This window comes from Clytia hemisphaerica, unplaced genomic scaffold, assembly GCF_902728285.1.
Source record: "Clytia hemisphaerica strain Z4C2 unplaced genomic scaffold, Clytia hemisphaerica genome assembly, whole genome shotgun sequence".
Taxonomy (NCBI): domain Eukaryota; kingdom Metazoa; phylum Cnidaria; class Hydrozoa; order Leptothecata; family Clytiidae; genus Clytia; species Clytia hemisphaerica.
The window spans coordinates 161278-185157 of NW_027104218.1; the positions used below are offsets into that span (position 1 = coordinate 161278).

At 34.4% G+C, this 23880-nt stretch overlaps 3 protein-coding genes across 3 annotated transcripts; 2 read left to right on the forward strand and 1 right to left on the reverse strand.

Annotated features, from left to right (window-relative positions):
- Window positions 1-283: 283 nt before the first annotated feature.
- LOC136815770 (uncharacterized) lies at window positions 284-5087 on the reverse strand. The gene is made up of 8 exons (XM_067072218.1): window positions 4881-5087; window positions 2987-3185; window positions 2413-2626; window positions 2066-2194; window positions 1653-1796; window positions 1347-1386; window positions 1115-1165; window positions 284-891 (listed from the first exon to the last, which is right to left on the reverse strand). Exons 1-8 carry the CDS (start codon window positions 4972-4974, stop codon window positions 650-652), a joined length of 1113 nt encoding a protein of 370 aa, XP_066928319.1. The 5' UTR covers window positions 4975-5087; the 3' UTR covers window positions 284-649.
- Window positions 5088-5416: 329 nt separating this feature from the next.
- On the forward strand, window positions 5417-12264 carry LOC136815814 (uncharacterized). Its single transcript, XM_067072267.1, has 8 exons — window positions 5417-5895; window positions 7189-7901; window positions 8396-8566; window positions 9006-9167; window positions 9639-9998; window positions 10313-10682; window positions 11406-11535; window positions 11755-12264. Exons 1-8 carry the CDS (start codon window positions 5417-5419, stop codon window positions 12262-12264), a joined length of 2895 nt encoding a protein of 964 aa, XP_066928368.1.
- A 4750-nt stretch (window positions 12265-17014) lies between these two features.
- Window positions 17015-19341, forward strand: LOC136815771 (uncharacterized). The gene is made up of 2 exons (XM_067072219.1): window positions 17015-17327; window positions 18992-19341. Exons 1-2 carry the CDS (start codon window positions 17078-17080, stop codon window positions 19183-19185), a joined length of 444 nt encoding a protein of 147 aa, XP_066928320.1. The 5' UTR covers window positions 17015-17077; the 3' UTR covers window positions 19186-19341.
- Window positions 19342-23880: the final 4539 nt, after the last annotated feature.

The window sequence follows — 23880 nt, forward strand, 5'->3', positions numbered from 1 at the left end:
GAACCAAAATATAAACGTATAAAGAAAAAAATATATTATTCTTACTTAATTCTACTTGGATTCTTCTATGTATTTTGCACAAGAGCAATTAAAGAATACAGTGAACGCATCGTTTATTGCGCTAAGTATAATATTATCAAATTGTCCAAATTAATTAAAATCAAACTTTTATTTTAAATTTACACTGAAAGTACCAGAAACATTTCCCATTAAGTACAGTACACATGTGTTGCAGTGTTTTCAAAAAACCATAAAAACACCTAGCCTAGACTAAAATCTTAATTTTTTTCGTGTTTGCAGTATTTTCTGGACTTTGTTGAAAAACCAGGCCCTTATTCCTTAATTTTTAAACAATATATCATAATCTATGAAAATCAAAAATGTAAACAAACATCATAAAAAGACACACAATGTTGAAAGCGACATAAGAAAAATCAGACAAAAAATGAAAACTAATTCTTTTCCCATTCTAGGGTGTATTTTGCTGAAGAATGAGGTAAAGAATTACAGGTACAACGAGAAATTCTCTAATTCTTGTCAATATTTTATGTGTAATGGGACCTTTAATTCTGAATAAAAACACAACTTAAATGAAAGACTTTTATTCCGAAAAAAAGATTGTTACCCTAAAAATAAGCTGTAAAAAGAATTACTTTGCAATAAGAATGACATCATCTTTCTCCGTAACTGGACAAGACCCAATGATCACCATGCGGTGTTCGACCAGCTGACGCCCCACACTCTCAGCCATCAGGTGGATGTCTCTCATGTTCCTTACGTCCAAACGCAACTGTTTGAAGTTTGTAACATCTGCAAGAATTGCAGATTTGCACAAGGTCTTTTTGTTGCTGAATATTCTTGCAATATTCTCGAAATCCTTGTTGGTCAGATCTGAAACGAAAGATTATATTACTCTTGGGTGCCTAATAGCCGGGGAGTTTGGAATAAGCAGGGAGAGGGGGGCAAAAGAAGGAACTTTCAAAAAAAATTAGAAAACTTTCAAGATTCACATATCATTAAAAAAATATCAAATTCTGTGAAAAGTAGACTTTTTTAAACGTTTCTGGTAAAAATTTTATCAGGATTTTGGCAAGTTATGAAATATCCGCCTTACCTTCTACATTGACTTGGTTGATAAATTTGGAGCTCGTTTGACTTTGAGATACTAAATAAAATAGAAGAGAACATTGTCTAAACAATCTGGTTCTCACACGTTCCTTTTGAGGCATTTCTTTCTCCCTGAGATATTTGGGCATTATTTTCCTGAGTGGTCACGAGCTTAAAGAATTAAAATGACTGATTTTTATCAATGTTTCATTACTTGTCCAAAAGGAAATCCAACTTACTGTTGCTGCTTTCACGCTGTTGGTCATCCTTGCTAACTTTCTGAAAAGTAAACAGATGCTAGTTTACTAGGGAAATCGAAGAGCCAAGCCATTTTTTTTCAATAAAAATGATAAAAAATGAGAAAAGCAATTTAAAAAGTGAGAAAAGCAAGAAAAATTGAGAGAACAAATATAGAAGATTGTTTACAAATCTCCCTGGGTCATTAATGGCAAAGCATAAGTCTTACAGACCAAGAGGAAAACTTAAAAGCCTGGAGCTCTGTCGATTACCAATCTATTTGTTTAAAATTAAAAATTTATTCTTACACGTATTTTTGGTGATGGAAAATTGAATTGTGTCTGTGACTCTTCTTCCTCACTCATGTTCATGTTTAACTTTTTATTTGTGGAAGTGGAAGTGGACGTGGAATATGTGGATATTTTCTCCGGTGATTCTTTTGAAGATTCAGCCTAAAAATATAATTCAGTTATTTACAAATATCTTATTAATCCACATACTTGGCATTTCATGGAATAAGAAACAATTGTATAATACACCCTTTTTCTTTTTAGATAATTTAAAGAAATTTTCTCAAAATTAAAATTAGCCTTAAATCAGAAAGGCATATTATATAATATTATTATTATATAATAATAATATATAACTAGAACAGCTGTATGCTTAAAACCACTCTTTTAAAACTTCTCAATCCTTGCCTGAATTTTAAATTTATTCTTACACATCTTTTTGGAGAGATAGAATTAAATGGTGACTCTTCTTCATCCTCGAAATCCTTGTTGTTGTTTGGTTTTTGTGGTGTGGTGACTATTTCCTTAGGTAATTTCATTGAATTGGATTTTTTGGTGGTCTAAAAATGTAATTCAATGTTTTATAAATTATGATATCCACATACTCAGCCAGACTTAAGATAGGTCATATTGCAAAAATTTGGTAATAACAAAACAACATACAAAGAAAATAAGTCAGAAGCAGAAAAAATAGCCAGTTCCAATATAACCTAAATTAAAAATAGGAAGATGGCAAAATAAAGAAAACAATAATTTGAAAATCAAAATCAATACATACGAAATCAATTTTTCTTGATGTTTTCCGCCTATCCGTCATGTGCGACAGAACTTTGGCTTTGATGGCTTTCTTATCCAAATGTCCAAACAAGCTTTTTGACTTAAGAGTTGACACCAGCTTAGCTAAAGCATCTTTGTTTACATCAGTGTCAAAGCGTGGTAGGTTGTGATTATCGGGCCACATTTTGATAGATTCTGCCCGGATCATTTTTAACCTAAAATATTTAAAATCACAATTGTAAAAATGAAAAACAAGATATCATTGTTATATAAACTACAGGTCTCTGAAACAGCCTAGTTTTGAACCGCCCCTAAAAGCAAAGTGTGAATAGGGTTTTAAGGGAATAAATTAATACAACAATTAGAATAAGTCAATGAGAGTTTGGCCTTAATTTGCATTATCAAATTACACACAAATTAATTTAGAGCTATTTTGTCAACATGATAAGACCCATATTTCTATTCTCCTTTAATTTACCTAGAATAAGTATCTTTTGAGAGCTATACCTTTTTTTAAGAACATCGTCAGTAAAAATAATTGTCATTTACATTAAAATGGTAAACTTATCACTTACTGTAATCTGTGACGGCCAGTAACTAAAGCGTGCGAACTTGGTGTGACAGGTGTTTTTGATGTAATTATTGGTGAAATTGCAGTAAAGTCGCTTTCTAATTTCAACATTTCCACTAGAGACAGCTCCAACATAGAAAAGTAGTGATGTTTACTAGTGCTTTGGCACATTACAGTAAAAAGCTTCCCATCAATGTTAGAGGCTGTAAAAATAAAAAATTAAAATTAATACAAAATTTTTAACGGGTGCAGTGCTTTTTTTAAACCAGAATTCAGAGGCAAACTTCAAAATCCGCAAACATAAAAATCTTTAAAGCACCAATACTCTATATTGCCATAAGCTGTATCTTACCTTAGCCTTGTGAATTCGAGCTTGATTAATCAGGCTGGCAAAAATTTAGAAAAACTATAGAAAATTTCGCAAAAATTTTCAACTTAATTCTTGCTAAATTCTTTCTCTATTCTGCAAAATTGCACTGAAATTAGCGAATGAGCCCAATTGCCAAAATTTCTTTCCTTAAGGTACTTTATTGGAATACATTCTAAAATTGGGTCTAGTTTAGGACATAATCTGGTACTTTACACACTAAAGCTTTAAGAATCTTTGAGTTTATCATTCATGTATGTACCCTGAACTTGAAATAATATCATTTTGCGTCGCTTTCAAAGTGAAAAAATGATGAAATCAGGGATGAGCTAACGTAGTACCGATAGATAGCTTGTACACCATTGTACTTCTGATTTCACCCCACAGTAGCCATATACCAATTTTTTAAAGAAGAATGAGCACAATCTCGTACATTTAAAGTCAACAAAATACAGACTGGAATAAATTCTCAACAAAATTAATAAGAAATTGCCCACTCACCAAAATTACTTCTCTTAAGGTAGATTATATTTAAAGGAATTATTTGTGTTACGATTTAGAAAAAGTATTTTGATAAACTTTTTAAATTTTTTTCTATTAATTCTGCTATATTCAAAAAAGTTGGGACTTTATAGTAATGAGATATGTGAGCAAACTCCAGAAATCAATCAGCTCCGTGATCACTATTTGCAGTACAGATCAGCTACTGTGGTTTTAATTTTTTTTCTTTAAAGCTACATTTCCAAAAATATGTGCATACTCAAACAAGGTTTGGTATGACTTGAATAAGCGCGCAAGTACAAATCCGGACACCAAAGAATTCAAAAGGTCGGATAATATGACCTTAAGCTTTAGTCGCAATCAAAGACACTTATGAAGGTTATCCAGGCCTTCGTGATCTCAATTGAGGGATCAGTACTTTTTTTAGACAGATAGTTTAGCTTCAAAGATTCTTAAGCTTTATAAAATGTGCATGTAAAAAAATAGATGTCTATTTCTATTTGGTTGAGTTGCAGGAGGCTTTGAGGCCTATTTTCTTAACTATTATATAGTTATACTTTCAACGAGCGCCCCATCAGCACCTTTGACTAACTACTACCCAATTCCCCTCACATGATGGTTGACCCAGGCGAAGGTTCATTCACTTGCCAAGTGAACTGCTGTAAGTGGGAGAATTATTAACCTTAGTCCCTCTCCTGTGTTGTGCAGCAACCAAGGTCAATAACCAAGTAAATATTTATATAACATCCGAGCAAAATTTTTTATCAAAATTTCCCAAATCACAAACCTGCGATATTCCAAGACAATGTCATGTTAATGGGCAGAATTGAACAAAAATTTAAAAGTTTTAATTGCTTTTAATCAATTGAACCTATGACATAAAAATGTTCATAATATAAAAAAATCAGCCAACAAAGTCTGATTAATTTTACCAAAAACCTGTACTGTATACTTTCATGATTTATAAATCCCCTACAGGAATACAAAGTACAAGAATATAAAGTAGGAATATCAGAAAATATGTTCTTACCTTTGACTTTGTCTGCTAGTTCTGTTGAATATTTTTCAGTGAGAAAATCATATAACTGTTCAATGTTCATGGAGTTAATGTTTCGCGAATCCATAACGTTAAATATTTGTTACACTGAAAACTTTAGTTTTCTCGAAAATTTGCTGTTGTTTTTTAGACGATGAAAAAATACACCTGAGTTTGATTATAAATACTTGACTTGTCTTGACTGCTTTATGATACTTGAAGATTGATGTGATGAAAAGTGCACGTGAGTCTGAAATTCGGTTCAAAAACATTTTAGTTTGGCGCGTTGCATTAATTATTTTGTGCGCGTGAATGGCCTAACAGCTCAGAATAAAACGTAAGATAAATTAATGTCGTTAAATATAGTCGGTGTAACCAGACAAACTAGCCCGTGCGATTATTGTTATTATTGTTATGAACTAAGTGCAGTCTATACACAAAACACAGAAGAAAACCGAAAACCAAGTTACTAATAGACATATATGAAAGAATCGCAGAATCCAATAAGTTTATAACAATTTAGAAGGACAATGGAGCCAAAGTTGAAATGGAGAAGACAAGATGTTACAACTTGTGATTGTGGATCCTTGAGCAAGAAACATGTTCACTGCCCATGTGTTGATTGTGAATATTCAGCTGTTTCAGCAAGTACAGAGCGTCGCCATTGGAGAACAGCAAGGTATGTTTTTGCTGACGAGGAGGTGGAAGAAGTAGATACTAACGACACTGATAATGAAAACAATGAGACTGGAAATGAGAATATTGACAGTGACAATAATAGCATACTTGATGATAACTCTCAAAGTAACAATAATACTGACGTCAATAATGATGACGACATTCTTTCCAATAATACTAATAGCAGCAATAACATGAACGAAAACATTGATGACAGTGTTGTCAGTAACCAAGATGAAAGCAATGACGAGGAAGTTCAAAGAGATGAAGGAGAAAATTGTGGGGGTGCACCACTACCAGAACCAGATGTTGATCAATTACCCATTGACTTGTAAGTTTAAATGACCTTTAGCCTTAGGTGCTAGGCTAACGTCCCCCAGAGATTTCCGGGCTATACCGTAAGTTGGTCTAATGTAGACATCCGTCTTCTAATTTGGACATCCTTTTTTATAGATAGGAATAATAAGAAGGTCGAAATCACTGATAGACTAAAAATTATTTTCCTCTCATTGCGCTAAACAAAGTCAATCAGCGATTCCTACCTTCCTCAGTTTCTATTGTTCCTATAAAGAAGGGCGTGGAAATTAGAAGACAGATGTCGACATTAGACCAACTTACGGTATTGTCTGTGGTTTCCGGGAATTACCGTAGTGCCTAAAATTGTCTAATATCAACACATACATCTTGTTATTTCGACATAGCTGTAGTAGAGTAGGCTGGTCTTCGAAATAAAAAATCAAACATAAACAAATACATACCAAAGTTATCAATCAATAAGTTGTACTGTCCCTATCCACGTCACAGATTGTTACAGTGAGTGGTCCTAAATCCGACAGCCCTGCCTAATTCCGACCCACCAAATAAAGGTTATGAAAAAAAATTCTATGTTTACAAACACTCCTTCTCCAAGTTGAACGATAAACTATTGCAAGAATTCCCAAAACAAATTCAAAACATCTAACAAGATGGCTATAATGTCAAAATGTCAATAGTGTAATTAAAAAGTGTGAGTTGTAAAAGTCTGAATGTAATTACCTTTTATTGTCATTTATGAAGTTTGACGTATTGCAAAAAAAAATGATGTTTCGTATAAGAAGTAATTATTGTTATATAATTATTTGGTTCAACTGGTTTACTGTATCAAATTTCCCAGTTTAGTTGACACTTTGGTATTTTCGTTGCGTCACAGTAAAAGGTTTTTTTTATTTTAGTTTGTATCTTTGAAAGACCACGTCGGATTAAGGCAGGGCTGTCAGATTTAGGACCACTCACGGTACGTAAGAAATGTGAAGTGGGTTTTTTTTGAAAAGAAAACTTTGATTTAAAAAAAAACTAGACAATATGACATTGCAATAGACCTTTTTTCAAAGAGGTCTCCCTGTTGAATTCTTATGTAGTCCAGCAGAAAAATAATGATAAAACCATGCATAATTATTACAATATGCATGATACAGTAATTATGCATGGCTCTATCAGGCTCTATCATTGTTTTTATGACTGGACTACATAATTATTCAACAGGACGTCCTCTTTGAAAAAAGGTCTATTCAACAGGACGTCCTCTTTGAAAAAAGGTCTATGTTTTAACAACGATCTCATTATGCATTCCGTCATTCATTTTTAGAATGGAATTAATTCAAATTCATGTAAAAAAAACAATGAATTTGGCATCTGACATGAACGCATCTCAAAAGCAGACAGAAGAATTATTAATTTATGTTGGCGATTTACTAAACTTAGCACATCCAGACATTTACGATCACTGGCCTCGAGGCTACTCGTCAGCAGAATCAGTATTAAAGGCTGGAAATTTGTATTCCTCTGTGAATGAAAAAGCCATCTGTTTTAACAAGGAGCATCCATTGTACTATTATACACTTGAACCTGGAGAACCATGCCCAGATTGTTTGGAGATTCCTGATATTCGTCGATATTACCTTTCATTGAAGGGTAAATTTCAAAGATGGTTTTCGAGCCCCCATATGTGTCGACTGATGCTAGATCATTGGAAAAATAAAGATGACTGGTTACATGAAACCGGAACCTCGTTTCCAGCAAATGAAATTTGGCATGGATCACGGTTTAAAGAAGTGAAATGGTTTTGGGATCCTAATTCAATTTGGGCACTCCCTCATCGATGCAGGTGTGAAAATATAATCAATCTTGAAGATGTTACTCAAAACGAACCTCCATCTTTAACTATAACATGTGATAATTGTCAAAGAAGTGAAACAATTCGTCCTGTTTATGTCACTGGTGATCCGCGCAATATCGCTCTTATAGGACATTGGGATGGATGGCAAACAGGTTTTGGTAGAGGATATTTAAAAGGCTCAGGTAAATTTGTTCTTATTCTTACTTTTTTGTAAGATGATATCTTTTAAACAAAGAAAGAGAGATGAGAGTTTCAAAAGAATGCTATATTAGGTTAGTCGCAAACATTAAATTAAAGCATATTTAATAAAAAAGAACAAAATTACAGTTTTCGAAAAACTTTGAGTCTCAGAACTGTTCTTAGATTGTTTTTTTTGGCCATTTTGAGCCTTGTTGCTGTATAGGAAAGGTTGTACTCTCATGTGCCAAATAAACAGACTATAGATAAATTGGGAGGTTGATTCAGCACCTGTAGAGAGTACTGACTAACTTTAATATCAATGGTATTTTGAAAATTTTAAATGGTATATAGAATGAACCTGAAATTTGGACAAAGTATTATCTTAAAATCCACCTGATGTAACTTAAATTTGGTTCAATAAAGTGATCAAAATTTTAAACAAACATTTTTACAGTTAGAGTATTATCTTTTATGCAAATGATAATCTTTTTTTTAGGTTCCATAGAGCTTACCATTGCCAATATGAGAAAAAAGGAACGCTTTAAAAATGAAAATGTATTTGTGTCATCATTTGTGCCAGAGCACAAGCTTCCAAACAAACAGCCCACTGCTTTGGATCCTTATTTAGAACCACTTGTTGAAGAAATTGAAGAATTGTTTATTGATGGTAACTATATAAGTTAAATCATTAAAATGCTATCTTGATGGGTTAAAATTTTTGTGGGTATTTATTTTTATGAATTTAACCTAATTTCTTTCATTTTCCAAAGGGTTTTCAGTAAAAAGCAAGAAAAAGTTTATATTTCTTCTGTTAAGGTAGTGCAGAGGCTTTTTTTAATGCTGGGGGCTACCTAGGGGGGGGGGCTTTGTGTTCAGTAACCTAACTGGGGGATGTGCTAGATTTATTTAGGTTTTCCTTGTGACAAAATGCAAATCTTCTTGACATTTGTTAATAGCTTTATTGTGAAAACCTTTGTTAAAGGTTTTTTAGAAGTTGTCCTTGGAACACAAACATTTCTGTTTTTATCAGGAATAGTTGTTCGCGTTCTATTTTCATATTTGTAAATATTAGTACAATAAAATAACCTTGAGAAAACTTTTTATAGGTATGGACATTGACTATCCAGAGGTTGATGATGAGTTTCCAGCGGGTAGATTTAGAGTGCGGTGTATGATGTTGTGTTGGACTGGAGACTATCCAGCCCAGTGTCAAGTTGGTAAATTTTCCTGTAAAGGTACTTTTGGTTGCCGTGTAGATAAATGCAAAGGTAACTTTTTTTTTGAAAAATTCAGTTATGCGATTAAGGATTTTTAGTAAATAACATGAAAAATTTCTTTAACGTTTCATTCATGCTTCATTAATACTGTTATTCAAAAAGTAGTCTTTATAAAGCTTTACTGTGCACAATAGACCTTTTCATAATATTACGTCACGAGCATCACTTGCCTCGTATTCAAACAATTTTCATGGTGATTATGTCCCTCCAGACATTAAATGATTTTTTTATGAATGGAAAGTAGTTTTGATAAAATCCACTGGGAGTGTTAATCACCATGGCAATAATTTCAAAACGAGGCAAGTGATGTTCTTGACGTAATTTATGAAAAGATTTATCTAAAATTAAGTTTTATTTTTTATTTTTTCCAAAGTGTGTCTGGGAAGAATTTAGTTTATCTTGTTGTTTTTTTTGCTAATAAGAGGTTCCCAAGTTACTAATTGTTTGATCAAATTTTTCTAGGCGAGTCAGTTGAAGATGGTGGTTCAACCAAGTATTATATTGGTAATCGTCAAAAGTATCTACAACGCTGGGATAAAAGAGACATAGAGATTGAAGCAACCACAATGTACGACATAGAGATGAAGCAATCTATCCATGCAAAGCTTGCTGAGGCAACAAAGACTGGCTATACAGGACTCACCTTGCTGTATCGTCTACATAAATTGTACAAATTCAACCCCTTTGAAGATATGGTACATGACGTGATGCACCTTGTTCTGTTGAATTGTTGCAAAAAGCTGTTCAAGCGTATATTTACAGAATATATTGGGAATGTTGACCAATTCAACGAAGATATGAGTAACTTTCCACTCACACCAGGTAACATTTTATTGGTACCCATAGTTTTCTATTGAAGAGATAAGACCAAGATAATTGAAAAAGAAACGTAAAACTGAATACTCACAAAATTAAATGAATACCTTTAAGGTATGTGTTTATTCGCTAATATTTTATTTCAAAAATCACTTTTTAGAGGCCCTCTCAGAAGTCTGTCTGACAAAATATTACTTCTTTGAATCAAACTATTATCCTGTTTATTTCTTTTTATCGAAACTGGTAAACATTAGGTAAGTTTTATCCCCAAAAGTCATTAACCTGTATTTGATGTTGTTCTTATTTTTTAATTATCTTAGAATTGCAAGATGGCCATTGTCCGAAACATATTGAAAAATGTACGTCTTGGACCGCAGAAGAATGGCGTAAATTTGCCTACCCTATGGCCGAAGTCTTGTTACTAGATATTCCTGACAACGAGTACCACCTCCTTTGGTTAACTGCGCGTGTTGTGGAACTTTTGTTCCACCGAAGAGATGGTCTCACAAACGATGAAATTAAAAATCTGGATAAGATTTGTTGGAGGAGATTAATTTTGTTGGAAGAACAAATTGGCCCAAAACAATGCGTGATCACCTGTCACAACAGTATACATATCAGTGAAGATATTTCTCGATTTGCCCACTGTGATAACTTTTGGTGCTTTAATAATGAGCGTGCTGTAAAAAGGTAATATTCTTTCAAAGTTCGTTCCTGTCCATTGAAAGCCAAAAATTAAGTTTTAAAATTATTAATAATTAGAGATTTTGGAATACGCAGTCTGGAATATTTGGTGCCGTCAGGATGCCTCATGATGTAGGTTTTTTTAACATTCTAAATGCAGTACCAAATATGCTAGTCGTAAATTTTTTCGACCAGACTAATGGGGATGGTAAAATATCGGTTTTGTGTACGTTAAGGGTCAGAAAAAAGAGGGTTGGAGCCGGCTGGTATGCACATATTGTCATACCTCAACTAGTATCTCATCCCGTGGGTTTTAGAGACGAGAACATTATAGAACTCATGTGTTATGTTGTACTGGGTGACCTACAAAAGGTTTAAGTGTTTGGCAGCTTTGTTTTAATTGATATATATAATGGAAAGTCAAATTAAGCATTGCTTTCATAGAATTTATTTTTGAAATATTCCAAAAAAATGCTAAACTTTTATACTCTATTTCACAAATATTGTCTTGACGAAGTCGTAAAATTTTAATCAAAATTTAAAATAGACTTTCCTCTATCTAACTGTATCTAGTGAACCTGAGTGAACTAAAAATATCAATTAAAAACTATTTGTTTGGCTCCACAAAGCCATCAAAGACTTGTTTTGTGGGTCAGCAGTACTAATAGATCATTTTACACCATACCATAAGAAAGTAGGTAAACTTTAGTTTTACATTGTATTATCTAGATACAAGGCAGTTCCAACGAATTTTAAGAACGTCGAAGCGACTTATGCTAAAATGGAGGTGTTTAGAGAGATGAAGTCATTGGAAGGAAAGCAAATTCGATGGACACACAAAGAGGATGACAGAAACAAAGTGAGATACTATTATTTTTTGTTGGGTTCAGCTGTCATATATTTTCTGGAAAAGTGGAATTTGGACTTCATCAATAGATCTGTATTGTTTTTTAACGTTTTTAACTTTTATCATCCTGTAGGTCCATGCTTTGTTTTAACCTTTGTTGATGGCATGCTAACTATTATGTGGAGTTTTCTAATGATAGATTTCTGTATAACTTTCTTCGTTATTTTTAAGGTTGTGTCGAGCCTAGAAGGGGCAAAGATTTATGCAGAAAATTGTCAGAATTTACTTTGTGATGATATATCGGAGTACATAATTTACATTGGCACCGACAAATTTACCAATGTCCACGTTCTAACGGATGCAATTTTAGAGGCGACCATAAGGGACGGGTTGCAGGTTGAAGTGTACAGGAATTACCGATCTTGTTACTTTCCTGGCAAGATGTCCCACGTCAAGCTGGAGTCCTTTGTGATGTTTCAGGACGAGAGTATTGGGAAAATATCCGAATTTATATTGGTGGAAGGTGAAGGAGAAGGAACCAAATACGTACGTGCGCAAATGTTAGAAAATACTGGTGACACCGTAAAAGATATCTCTATATATCGTACCGCCAACGTAGAGTCCATTACATCGGCCAAAAAAATTAAACGTGCCGTAATTGCTTACCCTCGCGATGTTGACTTATTTTTTATTATTGATTTGAACAGAGGTATTTTTGATTTTGAACATGAAGTTCTTTGATACTTTGTATTAAGTTTTTTTATTCATTTATCATTTGATGACAAATTTATCTATTTGTGACATTTTTATCTTTGTAAATAGCTCCTTACAATAACCAGAGGAATGTAAAGAGATGGAAAACAGCTTCTTGAAAACAATGGACTTAAAAATTGAACTAGTAATCGGCAAAAAAGGAAAAACAAATTTTCTTTTTATCGTCAAATCATGTAGAAACCGTCCGATTTGTATAGCGAGCCGTCTATTCTGGACTTTTATTTAATGACCTTATCAACGTTTTTACAATAGAATTTTCAATAGAAGTGATCGTTGAACTTTGAGTAATCAGAAAAAGCTGTTTTTCCATCTCTTTACATTCCTCTGCAATAACCTAATATAGGTAACTGATCGACAGTGGACAATGGAGAGTTCTATAATGCATTTTTTCTCTATAACCGTACCTTATTTCTAGTATTGTAGAAAAAAGTATATTTTTAATATTCTTTCTAGGATACTCGTTGTTTATTTCAAAAATTAAAATTGACGATGACCATGTATCTGTTATACATTCTGTTCCAATAACCAATTACCAAAATTTCGATCAATTTCAATGATATAAGGAATTTAATTCAACAACTTATAAATTGATGTAACATTGTGAATTTTCCGCTTTTCGCCTACCTCATTGGTATCAAATTTCGCGTTTGCCAGTTTTTGTAAACATACCAAAAATCGTAACTGATTAGTTAAGTGTAACAAATAAGTATTTTCAATTTTATAAAAATCACATCTGAATATGGCTGTTTTCCAACCCGGAAAATTACCTCCCTGGAAACTAATCAAATAAGGGATGGATTCTCCGAGTCGCTAATTTTTTTGAAAATATTGGTAAAAAAAATCACACCTGAATTTTGCTGTTTTCCAGCCCGGAAAATTACCACCCTGGAGAGTAATCAAATTTAGGGGTGGATTTTCCAAGTCGCTAATTTTTTTGAAAATATCGGCAAAAAAAATCCGACCTGAATTTTGCTGTTTTCCAACCCGGAAAATTACCACCCTGGAAAGTTATCAAATTTAGGGGTGGATTTTCCAAGTCACTATTTTTTTTGAAAAATATTGGCAAAAAAATCAGACCTGAATTTGGCTGTTTTCCAACCCGGAAAATTGCCACCCTGGAAATTAATCAAAAAAGGGGTGGATTTTCCAAGACACTTTTTACTTGGAAATGATGGCAAAAAAAAACCACACCTGAATTTTGCTGTTTTCCAACCCGGAAAATTACCACCCTGGAAAGTTATCAAATTAGGGGTGGATTTTCCAAGTCACTAATTTTTTTTGAAAAATAATAGCAAAAAAAAATCCGACCTGAATTTGGCTGTTTTCCAACCCAGAAAATTACCCACCTGGAAAGTTATCAAATAAGGGGTGGATTTTCCAAGTCACTAATTTTTTTGAAAATAATGGTAAAAAAGTCACACCTGAATTTTACTGTTTTCCAGCCTGGAAAATTTCCACCTGGAAAATTATGAAATTCCAGACAAAAGTTTTTGTGTCGAAAGGCTGGAAAAGAACAATTTTCACGCCCGTTTTTTTTTATTCCAGCCTTCTTAGAAAATCAAGCAAAAAAATTCCAGGGTAAAAATAAATCCCCACCTGAAAATGTTATTTTTCCAGCCATGGAATTCGAACATTTTTTCCTGTGAATAGTAAGGGTAACTACACGTTTTCATAAGAATAAACTATATAAGAACTTTGGTGGCCAATATCTTAAGAACAAGTTAAGACCATTTTAAGGCTTTGTAGGGTCTAAGACAGTCAATTTCCTAGAAAAATGATCAAAAAATGGTAAAAATAAGACCAAGTTAAGAACATTTTTAGGCTTAAAACTTAAAAAGTTCAGAACAATCGAAGGGTATTCTTAGAAAAAACGTGTATCAAAGATTGAAAATCTAGATAATGAGCAATCTACCAGAAGGATCCGATCTCGATGGACGTCAGTTCGAAGGAAGAAGGGGGATGGGGAATTGTATCCTTCCAATTGGTCTGCGCATGCGTGTGATGTCAAGGTAAGAGGATATAAGGAGGGTTTTATTCATCCTAATTTGTACCGGATAAATACACAGAGACTTAAAGGATGGATATTCTTCAGATTTTCCACTGGAATACTTAGCGATAGTTATAAGGGTTTGGTTAATCATTCAAGCTTACGTTCAGGTGAGATGGGAGTCGTTTATAATCCATGTAATACAGTAATAAGGGTAGTTTAAATTACCTATGTGTCATTCTTTTTATGAAATTTCTGGAAGATCGAATTAGAGAGAATCAACTGTATAATCTTCTCTGGGGTAAAGTAAGACTGTGCCAATTGTCGTCTGGGCATTATGGTCAGTACAATGATTATGTCTCACTTCTTATCTAGTGTCGCAAATCTAAATCCGGAGAAAAATTTTTAATTGCGAGTGAGTTGAGCGGCTTTAAAGGGAGCCAAAGGAGGAAGCACTTAAAATGTTTACATCAAAAGTCAAATAAAGTAAAAGACCTCATAATTGTGGTCTAGCAATAAACCCTCAGCAATCTGATTAGAAGTAAAGGCGATAAAGAAGGATTTTAATTACACTTGGGATTATCCTCAATTTGAGAAAATCCTTGTTTGAGATTTTTGTGAAAAGTGAAAATTGGATCTCGAAGATGTACAGAATGTAGAATTGCGTCATCTCTTTATAAAGTTTGCATTTACTTATGGGGAGGATAGAGGAGTATTGTTGAAAATGACGGTTCTGGTGAATAACAAGAGAATTCGAAGTGAAGATACGCGAGGGATTGATAAGTTGTTGGTAGCGTCATTTGGGAAATTTTTGTGGAATGGTGTTATTTGGGAGAGTTTTATGGCACTATGCAGACGATGTTATGGTTTGTTACAGTGATAGTAAAAGCGGGAAAATAATATACGCGCGGAGTTTACAGCCGTTAAGGCGGTTGGTATACCTGGCATAACTGGCAAACTCTAACGACTGTAAACTCTTTTCAGCAAAAAGCCTGTTTGTGAATTTCCTTAGTGATTTGTTATAGACTATAGCATAATCTAGGCACTATAGTTAATATCGAGCTTCTTTGCGTGGTTATGGGTGGTACTGGAAGTCTTTTACAGAATGGTTATTTGCAGCGATGAATAAACTTTGTTTGTAAAAAACACTAGAGCTAAAGACTTAGTCATTGAGTGATTTTAAGTTTATAAAGTTAGTGACTCTTTCTTTAAACTGCGTTTTTTTAACGAAGAGATTTTTCGAAAAGTAAAATAAAAAACACCCACCCATGGCGATCAGGGTGGGGCATGACTGAAAGAGTGTGCAATCTGTAAAGATACTGAGGGAAGGAAATAAATACTAACCATGTACGTGAAAATTTAATCCGGATACAGTATTTAACAACGTCAGCTTTTTAAAGAGTAAGAGCTAATCTAGGCGGCGGACAAATATCTGCAGCAGGGAGCGTATACTTAGCAAAGAAAAGTGGAAAGGAGAGGAAAAGAAAATCGTAGTAAGAGAAAGATGAGACACTGTGCGGGGTTGACACTTTGATGTTAAAGCCCATCTTCCTGTTTGGTGAAACAACAAACTTTTTGACCACCACACTCTAAGGTGGAGTGTTTGAATTTCTCTTATGGAGATATCAGTCGTAAAAAGACACTCCATCTTTGAGAGCAACTTCCAACCATTACAGTTTGCACCTAATACAAAATAAATTTTCCCCTCTAAGAGGGAGTGTTTGTTTTTCCTTTATACAGTAACGTAAAAAATAACAAGGCTCTTCTTCGTTGAGTGTAACGTCACACGGTGTATCAGAGCTTCATTAAATTTTAGTGGATCGGCGTTGAATTTTGTGTGTACTTTTGAAAGAGGTCATTCATCAGAGGTTTTCAATAGAACTATTTGTTATATCATCATAGGTACACATATTTAAAGTATGACGGAGAGGTTTATATAATGTGGGAAATGGATCTTGGAAACCCACTTACTGATAAGCCTTCACTCACAAACGACATTTGTTTGGGTTGGCTTTTTCTTGAGAGGCCAGACTGGGAATGGAATGAGAAAAAACTTCCTATAGGAAAGACAACGGGTCGAATTGTGTGTTTAATGTTAAGTTGATGCAATTCTTGTGGAGAGCTAAATTGTATACTTTGAATATCTTATCGAATGTTTGGCTGCAGGGATTCTATATAAGCGGATATTTAAAATTGTACAATTGAGAAAGTAAGCGATGAAGAACGTTTGGACTGAGGATATCGCCTGTTTTAATTAAACAGTCGGATTCCCCTTGTCCGTACCAGTTCTAAGTTGGTCGTTAATCGCCTGTCGAAGCGTCCCTCGCGGGACAAAGCTGAGTCGTTCCGGAGAGCCGGCTGATCGGAGTTTTTTTTAAAGTGGTATCAGTGAAACATCAATTGAATCCACAGCTATTGAACGGTGCTACCATTAGGGTACTTTCAAAAAAAAAACTCTAATGAAAAAAATCAAAAAATCTCCAATGGCTGAGATTGAGGAACTTACTCCCGGGTCTTCAGGGTCTTGATGTGTCGGTTTGCCACTTTTGTCCTGTCACGTTGAGTTGGTGATATGATTTCTTTCTTGTGTTTGAATGTTTTTGAATTTTAACATGCGTTGTTTCTGAATTTCAATTTTAAGCTTTTTCAGATATATAAAGTTCAGTGCTTCATATAGACCCTTAAATTTAGAGATCCTAATCCAGTGAAGCCTCATTTTTTTTCAGAAAGAAATAAATATTAGAGAGAAAACTCCAAAAAACGAACAAGACTGAGACTTCAACTTGAATAAAGATGGCATCACCAAGGCACCAGAGATCTACCATTCATATCACGTTATTGGTCATTCTGTTAGCTCTCCTCCACCAATCACATTCAAGGCCTTCCTCCTCCTCAAACAGATCAACGTTCACCAAAGCTTTGGGTAACAGACAATTCCGTATCTGTAAAGCGAGGACGTTCTCCTTCTTTTTACATACTGTATGTCTACATTACAGACCAGCACGAAACGTCTACAAAAAAGTTGGAATCAGAAAACCCCAAGGTAAGTCTAATATCTATATCTAATATCTTTTCGTTTTATTTTAGCGTCAAAATTGGGCTTTTCCAGAAATAGTCCGTGCCCCTCCCATGTTGAGGATATCGGATATCCAGGGGGTTAACGATTTTTGAGTGGATATCCAAGGTAAAGGGTAAAGTGTATTTTCAAGTAAAAAATACGATATATTATAAGAGTGGATATCCAGGGGGACTTTACTAAAAAAGAAGGATATCCAGGGGGTTCGATACTTCGAAAAATCAATATCCTCAACATTGGGGGTAAAAAACTTTTTCTGGAAAAGCCCATTATTACGATAAGTATATCAAATCTGTTAAAAGCAACAAGATAGTGCGTCGAATCTCCTATTTAAGATTTGCATTGCTTTCATACAAACCCTAGATTGACATACGGCCAGAATTCGAAAAAGATAAAACGCGAAAATAAAAGAAAAGTGTCAGATTCAATCCGTCATCCAAAATACCTCTCAAATTTTCTGTCAGCCCAACAATATTTCGTACCAAATATAAATCTTGAAGATTTCACAAAAATTTTAATGAGCTGACAATGACATAGAAATCCTTCTTATTTAAGAAAGTCATCATTTAGTTTCATCCCTGTGGCGACGGTTATTCGATCAAAATACATGATTGTCTTCACTCACTGCATCTGACAGCTGGTTCTGATAGTAAACCTTCTTCAAAACACTCAAATGTTCTGAAAATAGAGATCCAATTAGTCTAAGCCTCGTAACCAAAGTCACTAGCACCACTTTTGATTTTTTTTTGTGAGTGATATTATAATAAAAAAGCAAATTTTGGAACTGGGTTTGAATTAGTCTACCAAAAAGTAAACAGACACCCAATGTAGAAATATTTTCCCGATAACGCTAAGGCAGAAAATGTTCAATGGTTGACGAGTGCTCTTCTAAGAACTTTAGTGTAGGCGGCCAAGATGAATAAGCAAAAAGTTCAACTTTAATTTTTTTTAATAAGCTTTAACGCAAGAAGGTAGGTCCCTTCCTTCCTTGCTTCCTTCCTGACTCCACCAACGCTCAAACCACTGCATATAAGCTTAGTGTGAAATTCGAAACTGTTAAGAGTTACTTAGAGGATTTATATTTGACACTTTTAGGCTCTTTTTCTCTTTCCTGACTTATACAAGTTTACTTGACCACAGTGTTGTCACAAATGTGTTTTTGTGGTTTTCGAGAGCAAACAAAGTCTTCAACAAGACAAACAAAAGAATACTTAAAAAGGGGGCAGGGTTCAATCTAAAGATGATCTCCCTAGCATGGTTTGTAGTAGACTGTAGAGCCCACTTTTAGCTAGATTTTCTTTTATGATTTCGATAGCGTTGTGTCCAGTAAAATATCATTGCCATCCAGTCTATCAACGAAAAGTCATGATTGGCCGCCGGGCTGAGATTTTAGAAAATGACCACACATGAGCATACACCCACACGGGCACGCGTTAAGCGTATTCGCTGATAGCTTGATAAGAATTTCCTTACAGTGACCATATATAGTTATTGGAAACCCGGCGTTATCTAGATGGTAGTTGAACTTTATCTTAACATTACCTGACAAAATTGAATCCCAAATACAACAAATTGAAACACTTGAAATACCTATTATTCCCTTATATATTTTTTGATTTCTTCAACCTTAGATAACAACATCCTGGATCGAAAAGAAGCCCGTTCTTTCATCAAGTCACGGCGACGTCGCTCAACAGATCAAAACTACATGGACGAATGTTGTGGCCCTTCCAAACACGGATGCAACGTGAACGAAATTTTCGAATATTGTAATTACGTCCCATTACCGCAAATCGTCTTAATGAGAAGAAAGAAATTCAGCTAAATGATTTCCACCGTGATGTGTCTCCAATATTGAGAGATCGATGTTCTTATTACTTCTTTATATGGAACGATTTTAGTTTGGTAGAAACGAAAATATGCAAATCTTGAAACCATGTTCGCAGGTAACGATTCCGTTTCGCTCCGGAACGAAATGAAGTGATTGATTAGAAGTGACATAAAAATTGAATTTAACGAATAGAACGGCTTCATTTTGTTTCGGAGTGAAACGGAATCGTAGTGTGTAATGCTGGTCTGAGTTGTGTTCCCTCAAACGTTGGGAAGGAGACAGAACATTCACGAACCAGATTAATGAAGTCCTTATTGATGAATTAAAACAGGTTATTGGATTTTTTCTCGCGACAGTAAAACACCGTACCCTGACATACTGAGACGTGTTACGTACACAGTAAGGGCCAGGTGTCTTAAGATAAAATCTACAGAGAGACCAATCTTAGAGACGTTGCTATCAAATGTTTTATGAGAAATAGCCAATTATTCTCTAGGGTTTTCTAAATCTAAATTCTTAAGTAGAACCAAGTCCAAGTCTAGTCTAAATGAAGGAATATTGAGATTTCCTACAATTTCAAGGTTTTATGTAACATAGTTTTATTTATTTTTTACAGGCAGTAGAATTTTAAATTTTGTGTAAATATCATTTTTTTGACATCCAAACCAAATAATAGAAGATGAAAAAACACAGAAAATCTCGTCTGAAGATATTTGCCTAGCCCAATGGTTTGGGGGAATGTATTTTCAAACACACCCCGTATCACAGACCCGGCAGGACCCCTATCTAGGAAAATCTGGCTAAAATTGATAAAATAACCTACAATTTCTTCCCGTCTGGAAAATTGTCATAGCTTTTATCCCCACTTCCTTTCATAATCACTTGACTTTTTGAACTGGGAATAGAATTTTATCCCCATCGAGTTTTTGATAGAAATGATCATCTCCACTGTTGGAAGTGAATTTCCACCGGGAGTGTGAGACAGGGGTTTATTTTTGTTTTTTTAGCTCTCTTATGGTTGTTCATCACGTCTAAAATTTCCGAAACCTTCGGGTGTTCTTAACTCTCTGAGTTTCAAGCTTGAAAATGTTCTTAGTTTAACCATTTTGTGAAGTATCTTTGTGCAATTTCTTAAATAATTCGGTGTTTTAGAGACCATAAAGCCTTACTCAGCTCGTGATGATTTGGCCATCCAAAATCTTTGTGTTCTTATAGAGTTTGTTAAAATTTCTATCTATAAGGAAATTGTTAACGGTAAAATTTTTCTCCTTCTTCTTCTCCTTCTCCAAGGCTAACGCTCGCTTTTGTCAATTTCGTGAGTTGGACATAGGTCCTTTTAAATCAGCTCCGGCGGTCAAAACAGTATGATGTCTTTTTTCGAGGCGGAAGACGTCATTCTTCGAGAAACGTCTGTGGTAAATATCGGTACGGTGCTCTATTCTCCTTGTCGATCGGGCAACGTCGGCCGTTTCAGAAGCGTATTGTCCATCGTACCATACTGCTCTGTTNTAGACTAGAGTCTACTTCTAGTTGAACTTTGCTTTTTGATAATTTTTTATGACGCTGAGTCCAGTGAAGTAGACGGTTGGTTCGAAACGCAGGAGACAGGACGCAGGAGACAGGACACAGGACGCAGGTCATACAAACTACAGACCGGAAAATTGTAACACACTCGTAACATATAATGTATAAAATGTTTCTAAAAACATTATACGCAATGGAAAATTATATATTATACAAAATACGCTATTTAAAAGATTTTTAAATGACAAGCCATCAATCCTAAATATTGACAAAATGACATTTAAATTATGTAAATGATGACGCTAGCACAAAATACAAGGTGTGTACATCAGTTTACAACAAAATGTTTTTTCATGCTCAATAGGATGCTGATGGTGCAAGTAGATATAGATTTATATATTTTGAAAACATTAAATGCTCCAAGAGAGCTGTTTTAGAGATTTGAAAATAGTGACGTCATTTTCACCAAAAATACGAGATAGGGAATGAAAATTTGATATATTAATAAAATACAAACCTTTGACGCTATTTTAGTCAATTTTTGTTATCATACCCAAGGTGATGCAATGAGATATGATATAGCGATTGTGAAATAGCTATTTTCCTGTTGGGGCTGTTTAAAGATGAGATAAATATTTTTAACACATGTATTTTGTGTATAACATATATGTCACATGTCAATGACATTGAAAAGATAACTGCTACTATACATGCGTGATTTATGTGTAATATATAATACAAGTATTACAGGTCCGTGTTATACACGGCACAAAATGCAAAAGCACGCGGCAAGCATGTGGATAGATTTTGACCTTTAGAAAGGTTCTAGACCAATAAAATACCTTCAGAATGATATTTCTAACAATTACAAGTGTTTTTCAAACATTTTCTTTGTTTTTTACAGCAATTAAAGCTGACCTGTCAGCACTGACCTGCGTCCTGTGTCCTGCCTCCTGGGTCCTGTGTCCTGCGTTTCGAACCAACCGGTGAAGTAGACTAGAAGCATTTGACGAGGTCACAATTTTGAAAGAGAATGTTTAAAATGCAAATAACAAAAAAACTACTTAGAGTTGAAAGATGTAATCAAAAGGCAAGGACTTGGTGTAACATTACATATTGCAGACATTTAATTGTATTCTTCTTATACTATACGCTTATTATAATATACCATAATATATAATATCAAGTAAAGTTGAGCCAACAATTAATATTATTTTATTTTCGACTATATATTTCGGACATAATGTCCATCTTCAGGTCTAAAAGAAATAATATATAAAAACATTAAAAACAGTTAAAATCCATATCTACACTCAAAACATTTCATACACACTCATATCAAAACACATACAAGCTCCTCTCTACAAAATTACGTTTGAAAAATGAACTATCAAAGTTTAACTATCAGAATTCCGTAGTGCATTCACTAGGGAATAAGATAATTAAACTTTAATTGTCAAGGCCCTACTTTTGTATTCATCTTTTTAAATATTTCCTTTCCAGAAGGAAATATTTGTTAAAACGGTAATTTTTCTCCTTCTCCTCCTCCTTCTCCTTCTTCAAGTCTAACGCTCGGTTTTGGTCAATTTCGTGAGTTTGTACATGAGTCTCTTTTTAAATCAAGCTCCGGCGGTAAAAACAGTAGGATGTTCTTTTTTCGAGGCGGAAGACGTCATTTTTTCGAGAAACGTCTCTCCTAAATATCCGTACGGCGCTCTATTCTCCTTGTCGATCGGGCAACGTCGGCCGTTTTAGAAGCATACTACTTTGTTTCTAACTGTCAAAACAAAGATGGCAGAAAATAGACAACAACTTTTGCCCTTTCGCTACTTTTCTTTGCTTTGGTTTAATGCTTTGATGAGTTGAATTGGATCATGATTTTTGTACGATTGTCACAAGGAATGGTCGATGATAAACTTTTCTTAATATTCCTTTCTGGATTTGATTTTTCGTTTACATTCTGTTGGTTTGGAAAGAGAGCTGAGATGATACAATCTCTTGGTCTTGGAAAAACAGGACATTTTATCAACTTTCACAACAAACTAACTTCAATTTTGTTTGTATATTTACATAAATCATACGAAGGCAAGTGACTGTGAATAAATCTGACCATGTTATACCTGAAAAATTACATACATGCAATATGAAAAAAGTTTGCACCCAACGAATGCAATCAATGCCGACAATGCAATGTTTTTTATCTACAACAATGAATTAACTGCTGCGGTTAGTGACAGTTAGTGAAAACTCGTTGCGGTTATAAATTTCAAATTTTAAAGCTGATAACCGGATCCGGAACACCACGGCCCCAATATGAAGAATGTTATGTTATACTTATAAGGTTTATTGCATTGAATATGGATGTAAATAATTTGAAAACACCTCACATGTACAATCAAAATTTTTCTTGAACTTGGAGATTTTCTTCCCCGCGTGCATTTCAAAACGTGGAAAACTTTAGTTGTGGATTTAGAGATCTTTTGCACAGTGTGTTTTAAACGTGGAAACTTTTGTCGTTAATTTGGAGATTTTCTTACCGTCAACTGCTCCAACTTGGGACTATCTGACAAAACATGGGACGGCAATTTGGCCACCATTTCACCGAACCTCCAAAGTCATTTGATTTGAGTTAATGAACGGCGTATTAAAAAAATGGCAAAACGATGGAGCGTTTGACGTCACTCGCGCAGCAAGTTACACACACGTTATTTATTAATCCCATCGGGCGATAGGCGGTTAGGCAGCAGGTGTTCTCTAATTCTACAATCAGCGCTATCAGTGAAAGTTATCGTGACATGTTATGAAAGGAAGTATGATTGATAAACTTGGTGGAGTTATGAAAACAAATTTGTTGTCAAAGAGATACAGACCAGATATCAAACAGTCAGTCAGGCACATCCTGGCAAATGAACAGGGTGAGCATTTGCATGGGGTATTCGTCACCCAGTGTAAATGAGATAGGACGTCTCCGGCTAAAAGCGTGAAAATGAATAAAAATGAACTTCAAACTGAAAAAGGGAAAAAAGGAAGAAAACTGGGAACTTTATTTTTTCGTTAAAAGTTTCTTCAATCTTTGAAGTCAAAATTGACCCATGGAAAAAAAATTTCATCTATGCAGTTCTTTGAAATGAAGCAAAATATTTCCAACCCGGTTCAATTAAACTG